Raw genomic sequence first — 14,176 nt, forward strand, 5'->3', positions numbered from 1 at the left:
TTAATGTATTTTTCAGACACTTTTCCTCTTACTGTTTGAAATTGCCATAAGTGAGCTGATGCGCCCTCTATAGGTCAGACTTATTGTGCAGTATTTCAGTTTGGAGGGAGGACAGTAGTTTGGCTGCTCGTAAACTCACAGCTTTTGTGAATATAACTTTGCTGTTCCATTCTGAAAAGCCCACTCGGTGTGTCTGAATTATATTATTTTTCATATTTGCGAGGGTGTCGTGTGAGAGAAAGAGCGCGCGAGAGAGAGAGAGCGAGGAGAGCTGCAGCTGAATGAGAGAGAGAGCGAGGAGAGAGAGACACAGTGAACACTACCCAAAGCACCACTGGAGTGGTATTGCCCTGCATCAGTAAAGAGAAAAGAGACGCTACATATTCTACAGTTCTACAGTAAGACTGTTCCACAAACTCCAATTCAAAGGGGTCCATTTCAAACCAAACGAGACTTAAGCTGCAGCTATTTTTTTTATTTTATTTTATTTTGATGAATAGCCATTCATATGCATAATTGTGATTCCTGTAAATGTTTGAGTTGAATACAATACACATGACATTTTACAGAAGCATAAAGTCACACATTTCTGAATAATAAGAATGTTTTCTGCAACTGTTGTGGTGTGTGCTTATTGTGCAAATTAATCATTTCTTTCTCCTTTGGCCGCAAAAATAAAGTAAACTATATTTATATGTATATATATTTTTTTTCTTCGGTCATTTCTTACACTTACGAACCCAGGACATGATCTAATTGACTGGTGGTGATTCCTAGACTCTGATGATAATATTTTTTCTCTTCCAGTGACCAGAGCCATATTTAGAACTGGGTTACATATGCACTGAAGATGGACATCAGACAGCAGTTTCTTTAATCTGGGATCGCCGAAATTGATTTGCAGCCTTTCTAACATTCTTGTTGTCTCTCCATTCTCCCATTTTCAGCTCTTTTCCTGTAAGTGGATCTACCTTTCCTTTACTGAAATTTAAATAAAATTATCTTCAGTGATAATCACATTTTTCAAAAATAAAGAAACATGTTTTCACACATAAACAAACACCTTTCACCAGAGATCTGTCATAACTAAAAGCATGGACATTACATTTATAAAAAGTTACTAAATATAACAGTATATACTATATACTGAATCTCTTTATATTATAATATTACACAACTGAGCAAAAATATTTAGCCAAACTTCATTAGATAGGCAAATCCAAAGAAATTCACACTGGTCTCTTTAATATATACACTCACTGACAAAAAGTAAGAAATATATAGTTGTAACATATTAAACGTTTATGTTTAAGTGACAGCGATGCTAAACTGTTAGTAAACGCCTTAACTCCCAGTAGCTTGTTCCTTCTATGCTGTGTTATTTTTCCAGCTGTATTCCCCCTATCACTAGTGATGCTCCAACACCAGGAGGGTGAAGACCAGCACACGCCTCCTCTGATACATGTGAAGTCAGACTCCGCCTCTTTTTGAGCTGCTGCTGATGCTGTAGCATTACCGAGTAGCATCACAGTGCTAACGCTCGGAGGAAAGCGCAGAGACTCGGTTCTGATACATCAGCTCACAGACGCAGCCTTGTGCTGATCCACATCACCCTAGGAGTGATGAGGGGAAAGAGAGAGCGCCATCTACTGTACTGTACCCACCCAGAGAGAGAGAGCTGTTGGGAAAATGTATAGATGTACTCTTCTCTCTCTAAACTAATACTAAAGCAAAGCCATACGTCAGCTGATCTCATAGTGTTTTAGTCTCCATTGGGTCTCAGGAGAATTCCCTTAGAGTTTAGATTCTCTGCCTGAACCCAACCCGACCCGAGGTTTCCCGAAGAAGAAATAAATTGCGCTGTACGTGTTTTTTAATGCTGTTTACCTAACAAATCAAACTGTGTTTCAATTCAAAAAGTTGCACTTGAGTGCAGTGCAAGTTTAGGAGTGCATAGCCTTATTACTATTTTTTGTGTTTTTGCACTTAGACTACTACTGTTGTTTAGGCATGTGGATCGTTGTTCACATTGCTTATGTTTAGATATTTTAGAGATCTGTTCTTAATAAACATTTTTATTTAAAAATAGGTCTATGCTTCTTTAGTGTTGCAATGTTAATTAACATCATTCTGAACAGATTCCGCTCATTTTAAAAAGCCCCCTAAAACAAGCTGGCTTTAAAGCTCCACTAGGTAGGATTGAGATTTTGTGCTCGTGGGCTCCCCCTACAGTTGTAGAGTGTAATAAATGTTTCAGGCGGATTAGTTTCTCTTTCTCGTTTTCTGGCTATCACAGACATATTCGGTCTCTTTCCAGCTTCTGCCAGAGTGTTTGTATGTTAGTTTGTAAAGAATGGACCAGTAGTCCTTGTAGAACTGTTAGAACTAAAGGTCGGAAAGCAGGTCGCAGTTCTCGCGAGCGTTCGTTGCGGCCGCCTCGGAAAACTTACAGAGTCTGGTTTGAGCTCAGAGGAGCTCCGGCACAGACACGAGAGCACCGCTATTCCTCCTATTACACCTCAATGCAGCGCTGCAGTGAGTTTCAAGCTGTAATTTTACTTCTTTAAAAAGATCAAAAATCAAGGAAATCCTACCTAGTGGGGCTTTAAGTCAGGCTCATAATGAGAGGCGGGTTGGGCTGGAAATTTTGGGCTGTGACTAGTCTATGCCATCACTCTTTAAAAGAGACCCAGATCCAGAAACAAGAGTGCTTTGCTTTAATAAATATGATTTTTCATGCATGGGGGATGAATACTATGAGCTGACCTCTGATTTCTCAGGTCTCCAGCAGCTGATAGCAAGCAGCATGACAGGGATTCAAACCAGCGATCTCCTGATCATAGTGGCTGCCCCTTAGTTCGCTGGACCACCCAGAGTGTCGACCCAACTTTTACATCAACAATAAACAGAATAGTAAATAAAATAACATTGCTGTTCCCGTAAATGAGCTGCTGGAGCTCCTTCACAGCGTCAACCAGCAGCTCAGTTTCCTCTGCTGAGAAGAGTTTGTTGAACACGTCCAGGTAGCTGCACCATTAAAATAGCAATCCGCCAAAGTCAGAGCTCACCTGATCTACTCTTAAAGAGAATGATGAGCAAGAGGCACTCTGATTGGTTTATTATTTCAAGTTACGCCCAAAATTAACCACCCATGATTTATTCAGAGAATTAGTACATGCTTTCTGCGTTGTGTTTTGAAATGCTCAAGGTGTACTTTTCCCATCGTTATGATAGCAAAGACACACTGACACGCCCTAAATCAAGCTGCACAGTGCACAATTAATGACTCATCTGTAGATAACGCTAAAATAGTCCCCCCAGTTTCTAATCAGAAGACACCTGTAATCATTATCAAACTGCATGCTGAGTTTTGCAGTGATCCGGGGTCTGTTATTTGTTTTTGTCAGTGAGTGTATATAACAGTAAATCACCAGTTTTTAATGCTTGTTTATAAGAATACATATATTCATGCTAATAATATAGTATATTTATTTAAAATATATAAATGAACTTACTTCTTGATATGCTCCTCGATGGCTTGGCGTTCGTATGTATATTCATCGTTCGTTTTAACTGGATCTACAAACAGTTTCTTTGTCAGTGGGCAAATCAGATGAGGAGGTGCGACAGTTTTCGACTGTTCAGGAGCGTATTTCTTAAACAAGCAAACAAAAAATCAACATTTTTAGTACTGCAGAGTCCAGATCTCAGGGTGAGCATTAATACTCCAGCTGACCTGCTGTCATACTGGAAGATATAAGCTTCTGTTTTATACAGTATGTATTCATGCGGCACCTCAACACATTATTCACAATCTCTAGCAATGTCTTGTATGTGATGTGATGTGATGGGAACAATACATACAGCAACAAATAAATATATACATATATGTACAGAGGTTTTTGCCCCCTACAGATTTCTTTTGTTTTTGCATTTTTAAGATTATAAAACAAACTTTAATATCAGACAAAGATAACCTGAGTAAATATACAAATCACTTTTTAAATTATAATTTTATTTATTAAAGGAAAAAAACTCTCCAAACCAATCTAGCCCTGTGTGAAAAAGTGCTTCCCCCATAAATTAACTGTGATTAATCACTTTTTGTAAATGTGAGTTTAATTTCACTATTAACCACAACCAGACCTGATTACTGATTCCAGACCTGTAGAATCAATAAATCACTTTTATAATAGAATCTGTCTGACAACATGAAGCAGATAAAAGATCTCAACAAAAAGCAGCACATTATTATTATTAAACCCCCATCTGAAGAAACTCAACAACAGATGAGAAAGAACAAAGTTATTGATCATCTATCAGTCCCGTCTCACATTTACTTTAGACTGACAAGACAAAAGTGGAACTTTTTGAAGGGGTGTGTCTATCCGTTACATCTGGCTTAAAACTATAAACTAACACATAATATCAGTAAAAACTTGGTGAACGAGCAATATTGACAGGTTATTTAATGTTACATCAGCTGCCATTTAAAATAACGTAAGCTGCAGGTTTGCTCTGATTTTTTACTTTAATTCTCCTTTGAAATTCTAAAAAACAGCAAAACTGTCTCTTCTAATACATTTCTCAAATTAAATCCAGCTCTACAGGAATCCACAATATCTGTGTGTAATATGATTGGCTTAGCTGTCCAAAACCACTGACGCCATTGCTATATGTATAATGGTGCATTAAAATGCTCTGAAATCGAGATAAAGAGATGCGAGAGTGTTCTGGTGTGAGGTGATGGTGGTGATCTGTGTGATGTATTACCTGCTCTGCTGCCTGCATTGATATACTGGCATTGCTTTTTGTGTTTTTCCGAGCTTCTTCCTTGTACTTCTTGTTATTGGACATGCACTCCTCTGCCAGGACACTTTACAAAAATAACAAAAAATACATTATTCTCTACTCAACATGTCCATTGTTCCATACAGTGGGGTTTGAAAGTTTGTGAAATCTTTTGAACTCTCTAGATTTTTAAATACATTTACCCTAAAGTTGATAAGACGAACCAATAAACTTTATTCACCCACGTCTCCATCGTCTACCAAAATAAGGCTGTGGGGGACATATATACATAGACTCCACATGCTACAGTATGTGGAGTCTATGTATATATATATATGTATATATATATATATATGACTGTCATTATCAGTACAGTGATGGCGGCACTCAGAGCTGAAGCTAGTAGTGTTATAGGATGTAAACAGTGTTTTTAATGAGCTTCTTCTGCATTTTTTAAGTTATTAATGCCTGGTTTTAAATGTCAGGGCTCTCCGGATTCTAGTAAGGAGGTGTGGAGCTACTTTGAGGTGTAAAAAGTGATTTATCATGGAAAAATTATGCCCCGTATCACACCAGAGCTCTCTTTTAAGAGTTAGTAAAAACTGAACATAACTGCAGATTCAGAACAGTATGTTTCCACAGTCACAAAGTTAGTTAGTAACTAGTTAAGTAGCTTATACACAAGTTTTCAATACAGTAAACAAAGCTGATTAACTAGCTACCTTCACCTTTATGCACATATCTCTCAATCCAGTTACTGTAGTCTTTTAGTAAAACCTATATGGCCTATAAAAGGGACTCATTTTGCACCTGTGCTCCGCCGAGTATTGATGGTATTTTTCCTCATACAACGCGTTTCTTTTGCCTATTTTTGTATCTCTTGTTTTTTGACCTTGCTTTGTTCACCGACTCTGATTTTTGCCTGCCCTCTGATATTGCCTGCCTGTGTTTGACCTCTGAACTGTTTTCTACTCTGGTATGTTGTATTCCTTCTGCTGTTGTTCGCTCCTGTTGATATATTTTTGTCTGACTATCCCTTTGTTTGCACCTTTATTTAATAAAGTTTTATCTGCATCAGCGGGTGTCTGAGTCCTGTCCATGACATTCAGAGGAAAGTGTGATTAATGCTTAATTTATCAGAAATCAGTTGAAGGAGTATAATAATATTAAGAGATATTATGAAACAAAACATCAATTTGAAAAATCTTAGTTTACACAACACTGTGAAATATGTATAATTGTAAATGATTGTAATCAGGAAAATGTATTATTTAAAGTGGTATATTTCATTATTTATTTTATTACAGAATCTGTGGTCCATGACTGCACATATATTTCTCCTTCTGGCCCCCAACAGGAAAAGTTTGGACACCCCTGCATTAGATATTTACCTGTCTAAAGGATCTTCTGGCTCAGGAGCGATCAGGAGTCCGTAAACAGCATCCAGAATCTCCCGCATGGTGATCTGGGCGGAGTAATTACGATCAAATATGTTGTGGCAGATTCTTCCCACACTGTTCACGTTGCAGTGATAAATCTTCAGTTCAATTAAGGATTTACACAAGAACAAGAATTTCAACATCTAAATGTTTTATGTAAGTATGTTTTCTGGTTTTGCAGTAAAACACTGCATCATAAGGATACGGGTGTGAGGAATTTCATTACTGGTGGCTTCACAGGGTATTCTGCACCAAACTCACAATACAGCTCAAAAACTCCGTTCTCATACGGTGTTTCAGGAGGACCTTTCAGCAGAATCTTCCAGAAACCTAAAAGCAATATCATAACAGCAGAACCTGTACATTACATACATTTATGCAAATTATGTAAATGCAGTTTGTGCAGTCTGGTAAAAAATTATATACTTAATTGTAAAAACATATTGAGAAATGTCTAAGTATGCTGTAAATATACTATAAACAGATTTATGTACTTACTTAAAATATATTAAAAGTACATTAATATTATGCTTTCATCAAATGTGAAGTTTGATCATACTTTAGAAAGTACAATATAGTGTATTTTAAATAAATAGACTACTATTAGTACACTTTTAGTTTAATGTAATTCAATATTTTACTTCTAAAATACTTATTTCCAAATATACTTTTGTACATTTTTAGCAAAGTGTGTTAAAAACAGCTGTTACAGTAGTTCACTTAAAGTACAATGTATCATATAACTTTTTAGAAAGTAAATTAAATTACTACATTTATACAATATAAAGTAAATTTGTGGCACGCTAAAAGTTTTAGTACAGTATATTAAAATATATTTTTATACTCAACGAAGTACGGACAAGGAACACAGCAAAAAATAAAACTATTTCTACAAACAGGAAACACTTGGGACTGGTTAACAAGGGGGCGGAGCTACAAACAAACAGGTAAGCACACTGAAGACAAGGGTGGAGACACAGGGTAAACACAGGGCAGGTGCAGAGGAGGGTAAATAAACAAACATGAGGGCAGGAAAAACAGAGACAGACCAGAGAGACACAAAACAGAACAAGACTGTGACAATTAATTTTCACGTAATGTATGCATATTGTAGTTGTTTTTATAGGCAAAAATTCTAAATAAATGAGGCACCAGTAAAAAAAATTGTTAACGGTGTAAAAATTATGAATATGGTTCCTTTTGCTGAGTTTTATTACAAAGCACCTTTTTAAATCCTGCATATTACAAATAACACAAAGTATTAAAAAAAACTAAAACTAGAATTAATAAAAACGAACTAAAACTAAGCACTAATAAAAAACTGAAAACTGATAAAAACTAGCAAACCCACTCTAAAAACTAATTAAAACTAACTGAATTAAAAGGAGAAAAGTGACCACTTAGTACTCTGCAGGTAATTACTGTAATTAATAGGTGATTACTCACTGAAATCAGATTCTGAAGGTAGAACCGTGCAGTATGGATGAGGGTCACAGTGCAGACTCTTCAGCTCCTCTAAAATACGCTTGTCTTTCTCCATAAAACGTCCCGACTTAGACTCCATGATCTTCTTTTTCAGGACACTGTGTTTAAAGAAATGTGAAATATTTTATATATCCAAACACTAAAACTGATTTTAAACATTAAATGATGTGTGTAATAGTGCTTAAAATGTGTTAACCCTTCAGAAACAGGTTAGTTCACAGATATGTAATAATGGATCTTTTTTTAATAAATAAATAATCGAGTCTAATAAGTTTTTCTCACTTTCATGATTTGCTGCTTGTGATCTACTATTAGGATCTGTGTAAAAATCTGTGTAAAAAAATCCATTTACTTCTCACAGACATGAAGTGTCATTGACATTTCAAGTTTTCATGGATATCTTTTGTACTGTTCTTACTGAATGAGGGACATCATACATTTTGTACCCAAGTTTAACTTTCTAGCGAATGACTTGAGGTTCTGCTGAAGAACTCTTGTGGTCCTACTCCTTCTTTTTCGATACTCCACTGGCAGCAGAACAGCCTCAACAATGGAGGTTGAAAGTGTGGGTTTTGGAGGCGGCAGCATCTCAGTCCATGATGTGATGTAAAACTCTCAATCGTAAAAACAGTAATACGGATGATACTGGAGTCCCGACAGCTTCCAGTTCATGGTAGGTTTATGTCTCAGTGGTTCTTGGGATGTTTCTGACCATCAGTACCATTTTAACTAGTTTCTCAGCTGATGTGCCGGTTTGAGCCACTTCTTGATATTCAGTGAGTTCAAAGAAATGATCTAAAGCCAAGTATTACCAACACATTGATTTCCATGGCAAGTGTATGTAAAACGTCCAACCACAACTGTTTGTTTCATTATATAGAGGGAAGATCAATGAAATGTGACTTTTTATTTCAGTAATTCAGATTAAAATGTGAAACTATTATATTATATTATATAGATGTAGTAAACACAAAGTGATCTATTTTAAACGTTTATTTATTGTATTGTTGATGATTATGGTTTACAGCCAATTGTAGCCCTGGTGTGGGTTTTTTCTTTCTGTTTAGAAGATCTGGTTGTATGGGAGGGGTCAGGCAATTATGAAGTCAGCTGATTTGGTAAGTCAGGCATATTTAAGGCCACCCTGGGTCCTCAGAGCTGAGCCTAAGGTGAGCCTAAGCTGGGTGTGTGACTGCTTGGAGCGTGGGGCCTAGTTTCCTGAGTAGTTGTGGTTTGAGTTGATTGGAATACCCTTTTTACAGCAGTGTGTGTCTATATGGTGAAGCACGTATGAAGAAGGCCACTATTTGTGTAGCTGGGAGTCAACACAAACAAACTCAGTCTTCCCTTGATGTTGGACACTTGGTAAAGAGCAGATCGGTCCAGCGACTGGGTTGCTGGCTGTTTTTCTCTACTTTTATTTTTTATGTTTTTTTATTGTTAAACTTCCCCTAATGCTGCTGCTTGAGCTATTTTTAACGTTAGCATTTTGACTAATTTCTTAAGGTACTTTGGGCCCTTTTTATTAAAAGTAATGCTTGATTAGGGCAGCCTGCTTGCTAGAAGTCTGTCATATTTTTTTATGTTATTTCTTTATACTTTATTCTTTATTTCTTTTTTTTGTAAAAGACGTGGGACGAATTGGAGTGGGATATATTTTGTTTGTTCACTAATGGTATTTGTGCAGTGTAATATGGTGTGTGGTTGCTGTGCTGATACTTGTTTTTAATAAGAAATTAATCACGTGTGTAATTGCATCCCTAGTTGGTTTCCCAACTTTCTTAATTTACAAGCTTTTGAAAGGAACAACTGACAGTGTTTCTGTTTTTACTGTAATCCTCAGAACAAATAAAGGTTTATGTATTTTTGCTAAAATTGTGTATCAATTTTCCTTTCGGAGCTCCCCTTTGCTCCAGTGTTAAACCAAGGGGTGGCGTAGTCTGGCACTAGTAGTAAGGGGACGCCATACAAAATGAAAACCCAAAAATCAGTGTGTCAGAAAATTAGAATATTATATAAGACCAATTGGTACTTTTGGCATTGTAGGCAATGTGCCAAGTCCTGCTGGAAAATGAAATCCACATCTCCATAAAAGTGGTTTTCATCAGAGGGAAGCTGTAAGATATGAAGTGCTGTAAGATTTTGACTTTAGACTTGATAATAAAACACAGTGGATCAACACCAGCAGATGACAGACATGACTCTCCAAACCATCACTGATCATCAGTACATTTTAGACACACAGTCCAAACTGCTCGAGGTCTAGTGTGAAGTTTCCACCAATCAGTGATGGTTTGGAGAGTCATGTCTGTCATCTGCTGGTGTTGATCCACTGTGTTTTATTATCAAGTCTAAAGTCAGTGCAGCTGATAACTGATAACAACGTTTATGGAGATGTGGATTTCATTTTCCAGCAGGACTTGGCACACTGCCCACACTGCACCAAAAGTATCGATTAGTCTTATATAATATTCAGTTTTCATTGGCTGCAAGCTTCATAATCATCAATAATAATCAACAATAAAAGAAATAAATGTTTATAATAGATCCCTCTGTGTTTAATACATCTATTTAATATATGAGTTTCACATTTTCAACTGAATTACTGAAATAAAGTAACTTTTTAATGATATTCTAATTTTTTGAGATGACCCTGTATATATATATTTAAGGGTAAATTAGAAAATAGAAAATTAAGGGTAAAACATCTTCATTATTTAACTCTTACCATTTGGTGTAGTATAAAATAAATGGGTTTTCATACATTTTCTCATTTTCTAGATTTTCTTCATATGTCTGCACATTACAACTAGAATTTCAGAAAGGAAAAAAAGAATCTTCTCTCAATTCTCATATTTTTCCATCGTGTAACAAAAGTTGCATTCTTGTCAGTGTAACATTTAGCAGTTTAAATTTCTGACCATATCAAGCTAAATTTGGAAACTTAATCATATTATTTTCCATTCAGTTTTTATACAATTTTTCAATTATCTACTTTTTTCATTTCAGCCTTTCACAAACAAAATTTCATGAAAAATAAAAAGTTTAATATTTTCTTGAGTTTTAGATTTTTCAAAATGTGTCTTATAACACAAATCTGATGGTATAATCCAACTTGCAAAATGCAAAAATGGAAAAAAAAAAAAGAAAAGATTAATTTTTAATTTTCCTGAAATTCTAATGGTAAGGGGCAGAGATGAAAAAATAAACAATTGGAAAAATGGATGAAAAAGTATGTCTTGTACATTGCACTACATTAAAACAAAATGAAAAAAAGAAAAGTTTTTACATTGAAAAATATTTATATTTTTGCATTTAGCCTATTTCAAAAACTGATAAAATATGATTTTTTTTCAATAATGATAGTGAAAGGCAGTATTGAAAACTAAAGATTAAAAAAAACATTTCTTATTCACCAATGTAAATAGAGAAAATAAAATAAAGTAGTTTTATACACAATTTTCAATGTACAAATTTAGCCTGAAACGTTAGACGTTACACTGACCTTGGGATAAACTGAGTATTTCTTAATTCTTAAATGGGTCCATGAGTTCATTGGTCAATAAAAAATACATTTCTATTAACTGCAGGAAATAAACACTTACTTCTGAGTCACGGTCACTTTGCTGTTTAGCTGAGGGGGAAGTTTTGTCTCTGGTTTCTTGTCGTAGGGACGGGTCTGAAAAATGTTCCTAAGGTCTTCCTGTAATAAACAATAAATGTAACTGAACCCTTTGGGATTATACTTGTATTTCTGCATAAATTGCTGATTAAATATTTTCTGATCTTAATCTAAGTCACAACAATAGACAAACACAGTCTACTTAAACTAAAACCACACTATAAATTATATGTTTGCAAGGTTTTATTATTGAACACAGCATGTTAATATTCACAGTGAGGGAAAAAGTGTGTGAACCCCTAAACTGATAATAATCTTTTCTAAGAGCTAATTGGAGGCAGGATGTGATGAGATGTGATTGGATGTGTTGGTTAAAGCTGTCCTGCTCTATAAAAACACACAGCAGTTTTGAGTTAGCTGTTCTTAAGAAGCATTGCTTGATGTGAATCATGCCTCACACAAAAGATCAAACACTCAGAAGACCTACGTTCAAGAACTGTTGATTTGCATGAAGCTGCAAAGGGTTACTCTAAAAGTATCTCTAAAAGTCTTGATGTTCACGTGTCCACGGTAAGACAGACGCTCTACAAATGGAGAAAGTTCAGCACTGTTGCTGCTCTCTCTAGACGTGGTAAAGTCCTGTAAAGGTGACTGTAAGAGCACAGCACATGCAGAATGAGGTGAATCAATGAGGTGAGGAAGAATCCTAGAGTGTCGGCTGAAGACATTGCTGCAGGTTTGAAGTATAAAAAAGAGCACCTGGATGTTCCACAGCAGTACTAGATAAATATACTGAAATGAAACCAAAATTGAGTTGTTTGGAAGGAAAACACACACAACACTTTGTGTGGAGAATAAAGGCACAGCAACCCATCATCAAAACCTCATCAACTGTGAAACATGGTGGAGGGAGCATCATGGTTTGGTGCTGCTTTGCTTTGCTGCTTCAGGTTCTGGACGGATTTTGCCGTCATCAACGGAAAAATGAATTCCCAATTTTATCAAGACATTTAGCAGGAAAACTTAAGACCATCTGTCCTCCAACTGAAGCTCAACAGAGGATGGATGATGCAACAGAACAACGACCCAAAACATAGAAATAAATCAACAGCCGAACGACTTCAACAGAAGAAAATAAATAAATACTCCTTCTGGAGAGTCCTGACCTCCTGAACCCAACTGAGATGCTGCAGCATCATGACCTCAAGAGAGAGATTCACACCAGATATCCCATAATATTATAGCTGAACTGAAACAGTTTAGTGAAGAGGAATGATCCAGAACTCCTCCTGACCGTTCTGCAGGTCTGATCTGCAGCTACAGGAAACCATTGGTTGAGGTTTTTGCTGCTAAAGGAGGATCAACCAGTTATTAAATCCAAAGATTCACATACTTTTATTTACTCTCACTGTGAATATTAACATTTATGCAGATTTATGCAGAAACACAAACATAATCCCACATACTTTTACTTGCAACTGTAAGAACTGCTTTCACTTTTTTCTGTAAAAAATGTCTTTTGTAAATTAAGCCAATATTAACAGCATGTATCATTTAATATATAACCATTATTACCTCAGTTGTAATGGAAGATATATCTATCTTAGGTTTCTCTTTTCTCAGCTCCATCGACAAAACTGTTTCCATCTCAAACAGCTGCAAAGCCTCTTTAATCGTTTCAGGTTTAAAACAGCATCCTCCTTAAAATAATAAGAACTATTCCATTAAACTATTTCATATTTAACAAATAAACATACTGTATAACAAAGTCATGGTAGAATATAAGCGGTAAAATCTTACCTGTGACGTTGCTGATTCCATGCAGCACTGTGTTTCCTACCTCACCAACAATCACAGCATCAACCACGATGTTCGATTCCATCAGTTTTTCCACCACATCAACTGGCTTGGATACTGATCTGTAGTATATATATAAATAATATAACAACCTCAATTTAGCTTAGCAAATAACTTAAATTGCTTCATATAGACTAGTACATCTTATGTTGTTTTATTTTTATTGTATTTATTTCAGAATGTCTTATGGCTCATAAAAAACAGAAATACGTGTAAGCATGTAACAAACTGTGGCATTTCTATCAATAAGAAAAAAAAAACATACTCAGTATCTTGACCATCAGTCAAACACAGAATGCGACGTCTGCAGTCTGGAAATCTCGCTTTAACTTTAGCCAGTTCTTCAATGCCTTGATTTAAAGCATCATACAGTACGGTCATTCCATGTGCCTCAAGGCCGTGAACATATTCCTGAAAATAAAATAAAAATATATAGATTTTAATTTTAATTAGATTATATATCAAACATAGATTTTCTCCATATTCACTAAATGCTTTGTTAAAGAATACTGTATATAAGTAATACACTGAAAATCGGGAAGGGGGGGGATGTTATGATATGATAAATGAACGAATGTTATGCTGAAGAGTTCAATAAGTAAATCTAACTAGACAATAGTCAAATTAATCAGCAGAATAACCTGATATTGTCTCCTTGCATTAATCAATTTGTTTTTGTTTTTTTTCTGGCAACCTCATGTAGCATTTCCTCCAGTAATTATTAAACAACAATATCAGCATTTATCTTTAACTATGGTCATTACTAACTGTGAAATATAGTGATTTAGATCAGAGAATATTCATGCGTTAGAATGATCCTGTTACGGGAGACGGAGGGATGGAGGAGGAGGGATGGACGTAAGTGCAAATAATATATTTATTTAAACAAACAAGTGTCACGTCTTGGCCTCGTCTCGTGTCTCTGTGTGCATTCCCCACGTGACCTGTGCTCCCCTGTGTCTCCCGTCTCAGTACTTTTCCA

The 14,176-nt window shown here is 35.8% G+C and overlaps 1 protein-coding gene and 1 long non-coding RNA gene across 2 annotated transcripts; both read right to left on the reverse strand.

Moving 5' to 3' along the window:
• Positions 1-3,495: 3,495 nt before the first annotated feature.
• On the reverse strand, positions 3,496-11,414 carry LOC103031178 (uncharacterized). Its single transcript, XM_049472913.1, has 6 exons — positions 11,321-11,414; positions 7,677-7,813; positions 6,436-6,560; positions 6,183-6,328; positions 4,774-4,876; positions 3,496-3,655 (listed from the first exon to the last, which is right to left on the reverse strand). The coding sequence occupies exons 2-6, from the start codon at positions 7,792-7,794 to the stop codon at positions 3,512-3,514; spliced, it is 636 nt and encodes a 211-aa protein (XP_049328870.1). The 5' UTR covers positions 7,795-7,813; positions 11,321-11,414; the 3' UTR covers positions 3,496-3,511.
• Positions 11,415-12,943: 1,529 nt separating this feature from the next.
• LOC125788976 (uncharacterized) lies at positions 12,944-13,587 on the reverse strand. The gene is made up of 3 exons (XR_007429927.1): positions 13,460-13,587; positions 13,138-13,256; positions 12,944-13,037 (listed from the first exon to the last, which is right to left on the reverse strand). It is a non-coding gene; the product is annotated as an uncharacterized LOC125788976 (long non-coding RNA).
• Between the last annotated feature and the right edge of the window lie 589 nt (positions 13,588-14,176).

This window comes from Astyanax mexicanus, unplaced genomic scaffold (genome assembly GCF_023375975.1).
Source record: "Astyanax mexicanus isolate ESR-SI-001 unplaced genomic scaffold, AstMex3_surface scaffold_31, whole genome shotgun sequence".
NCBI lineage: Eukaryota > Metazoa > Chordata > Actinopteri > Characiformes > Acestrorhamphidae > Astyanax > Astyanax mexicanus.

What these genes read in the sequence shown, in the direction of transcription:
- LOC103031178 (XM_049472913.1), bottom strand. Translation starts at nt 7,794, where the DNA reads ATGGAGTCTAAGTCGGGACGTTTTATGGAGAAAGACAAGCGTATTTTA. An exon ending in ACCTTCAGAATCTGATTTCA is followed by an intron (nt 6,561 to 7,676) that starts GTGAGTAATCAC and finishes TATTGCTTTTAG; the next exon opens with GTTTCTGGAAGATTCTGCTG. An exon ending in TAATGAAATTCCTCACACCC is followed by an intron (nt 6,329 to 6,435) that starts GTATCCTTATGA and finishes ATTGAACTGAAG; the next exon opens with ATTTATCACTGCAACGTGAA.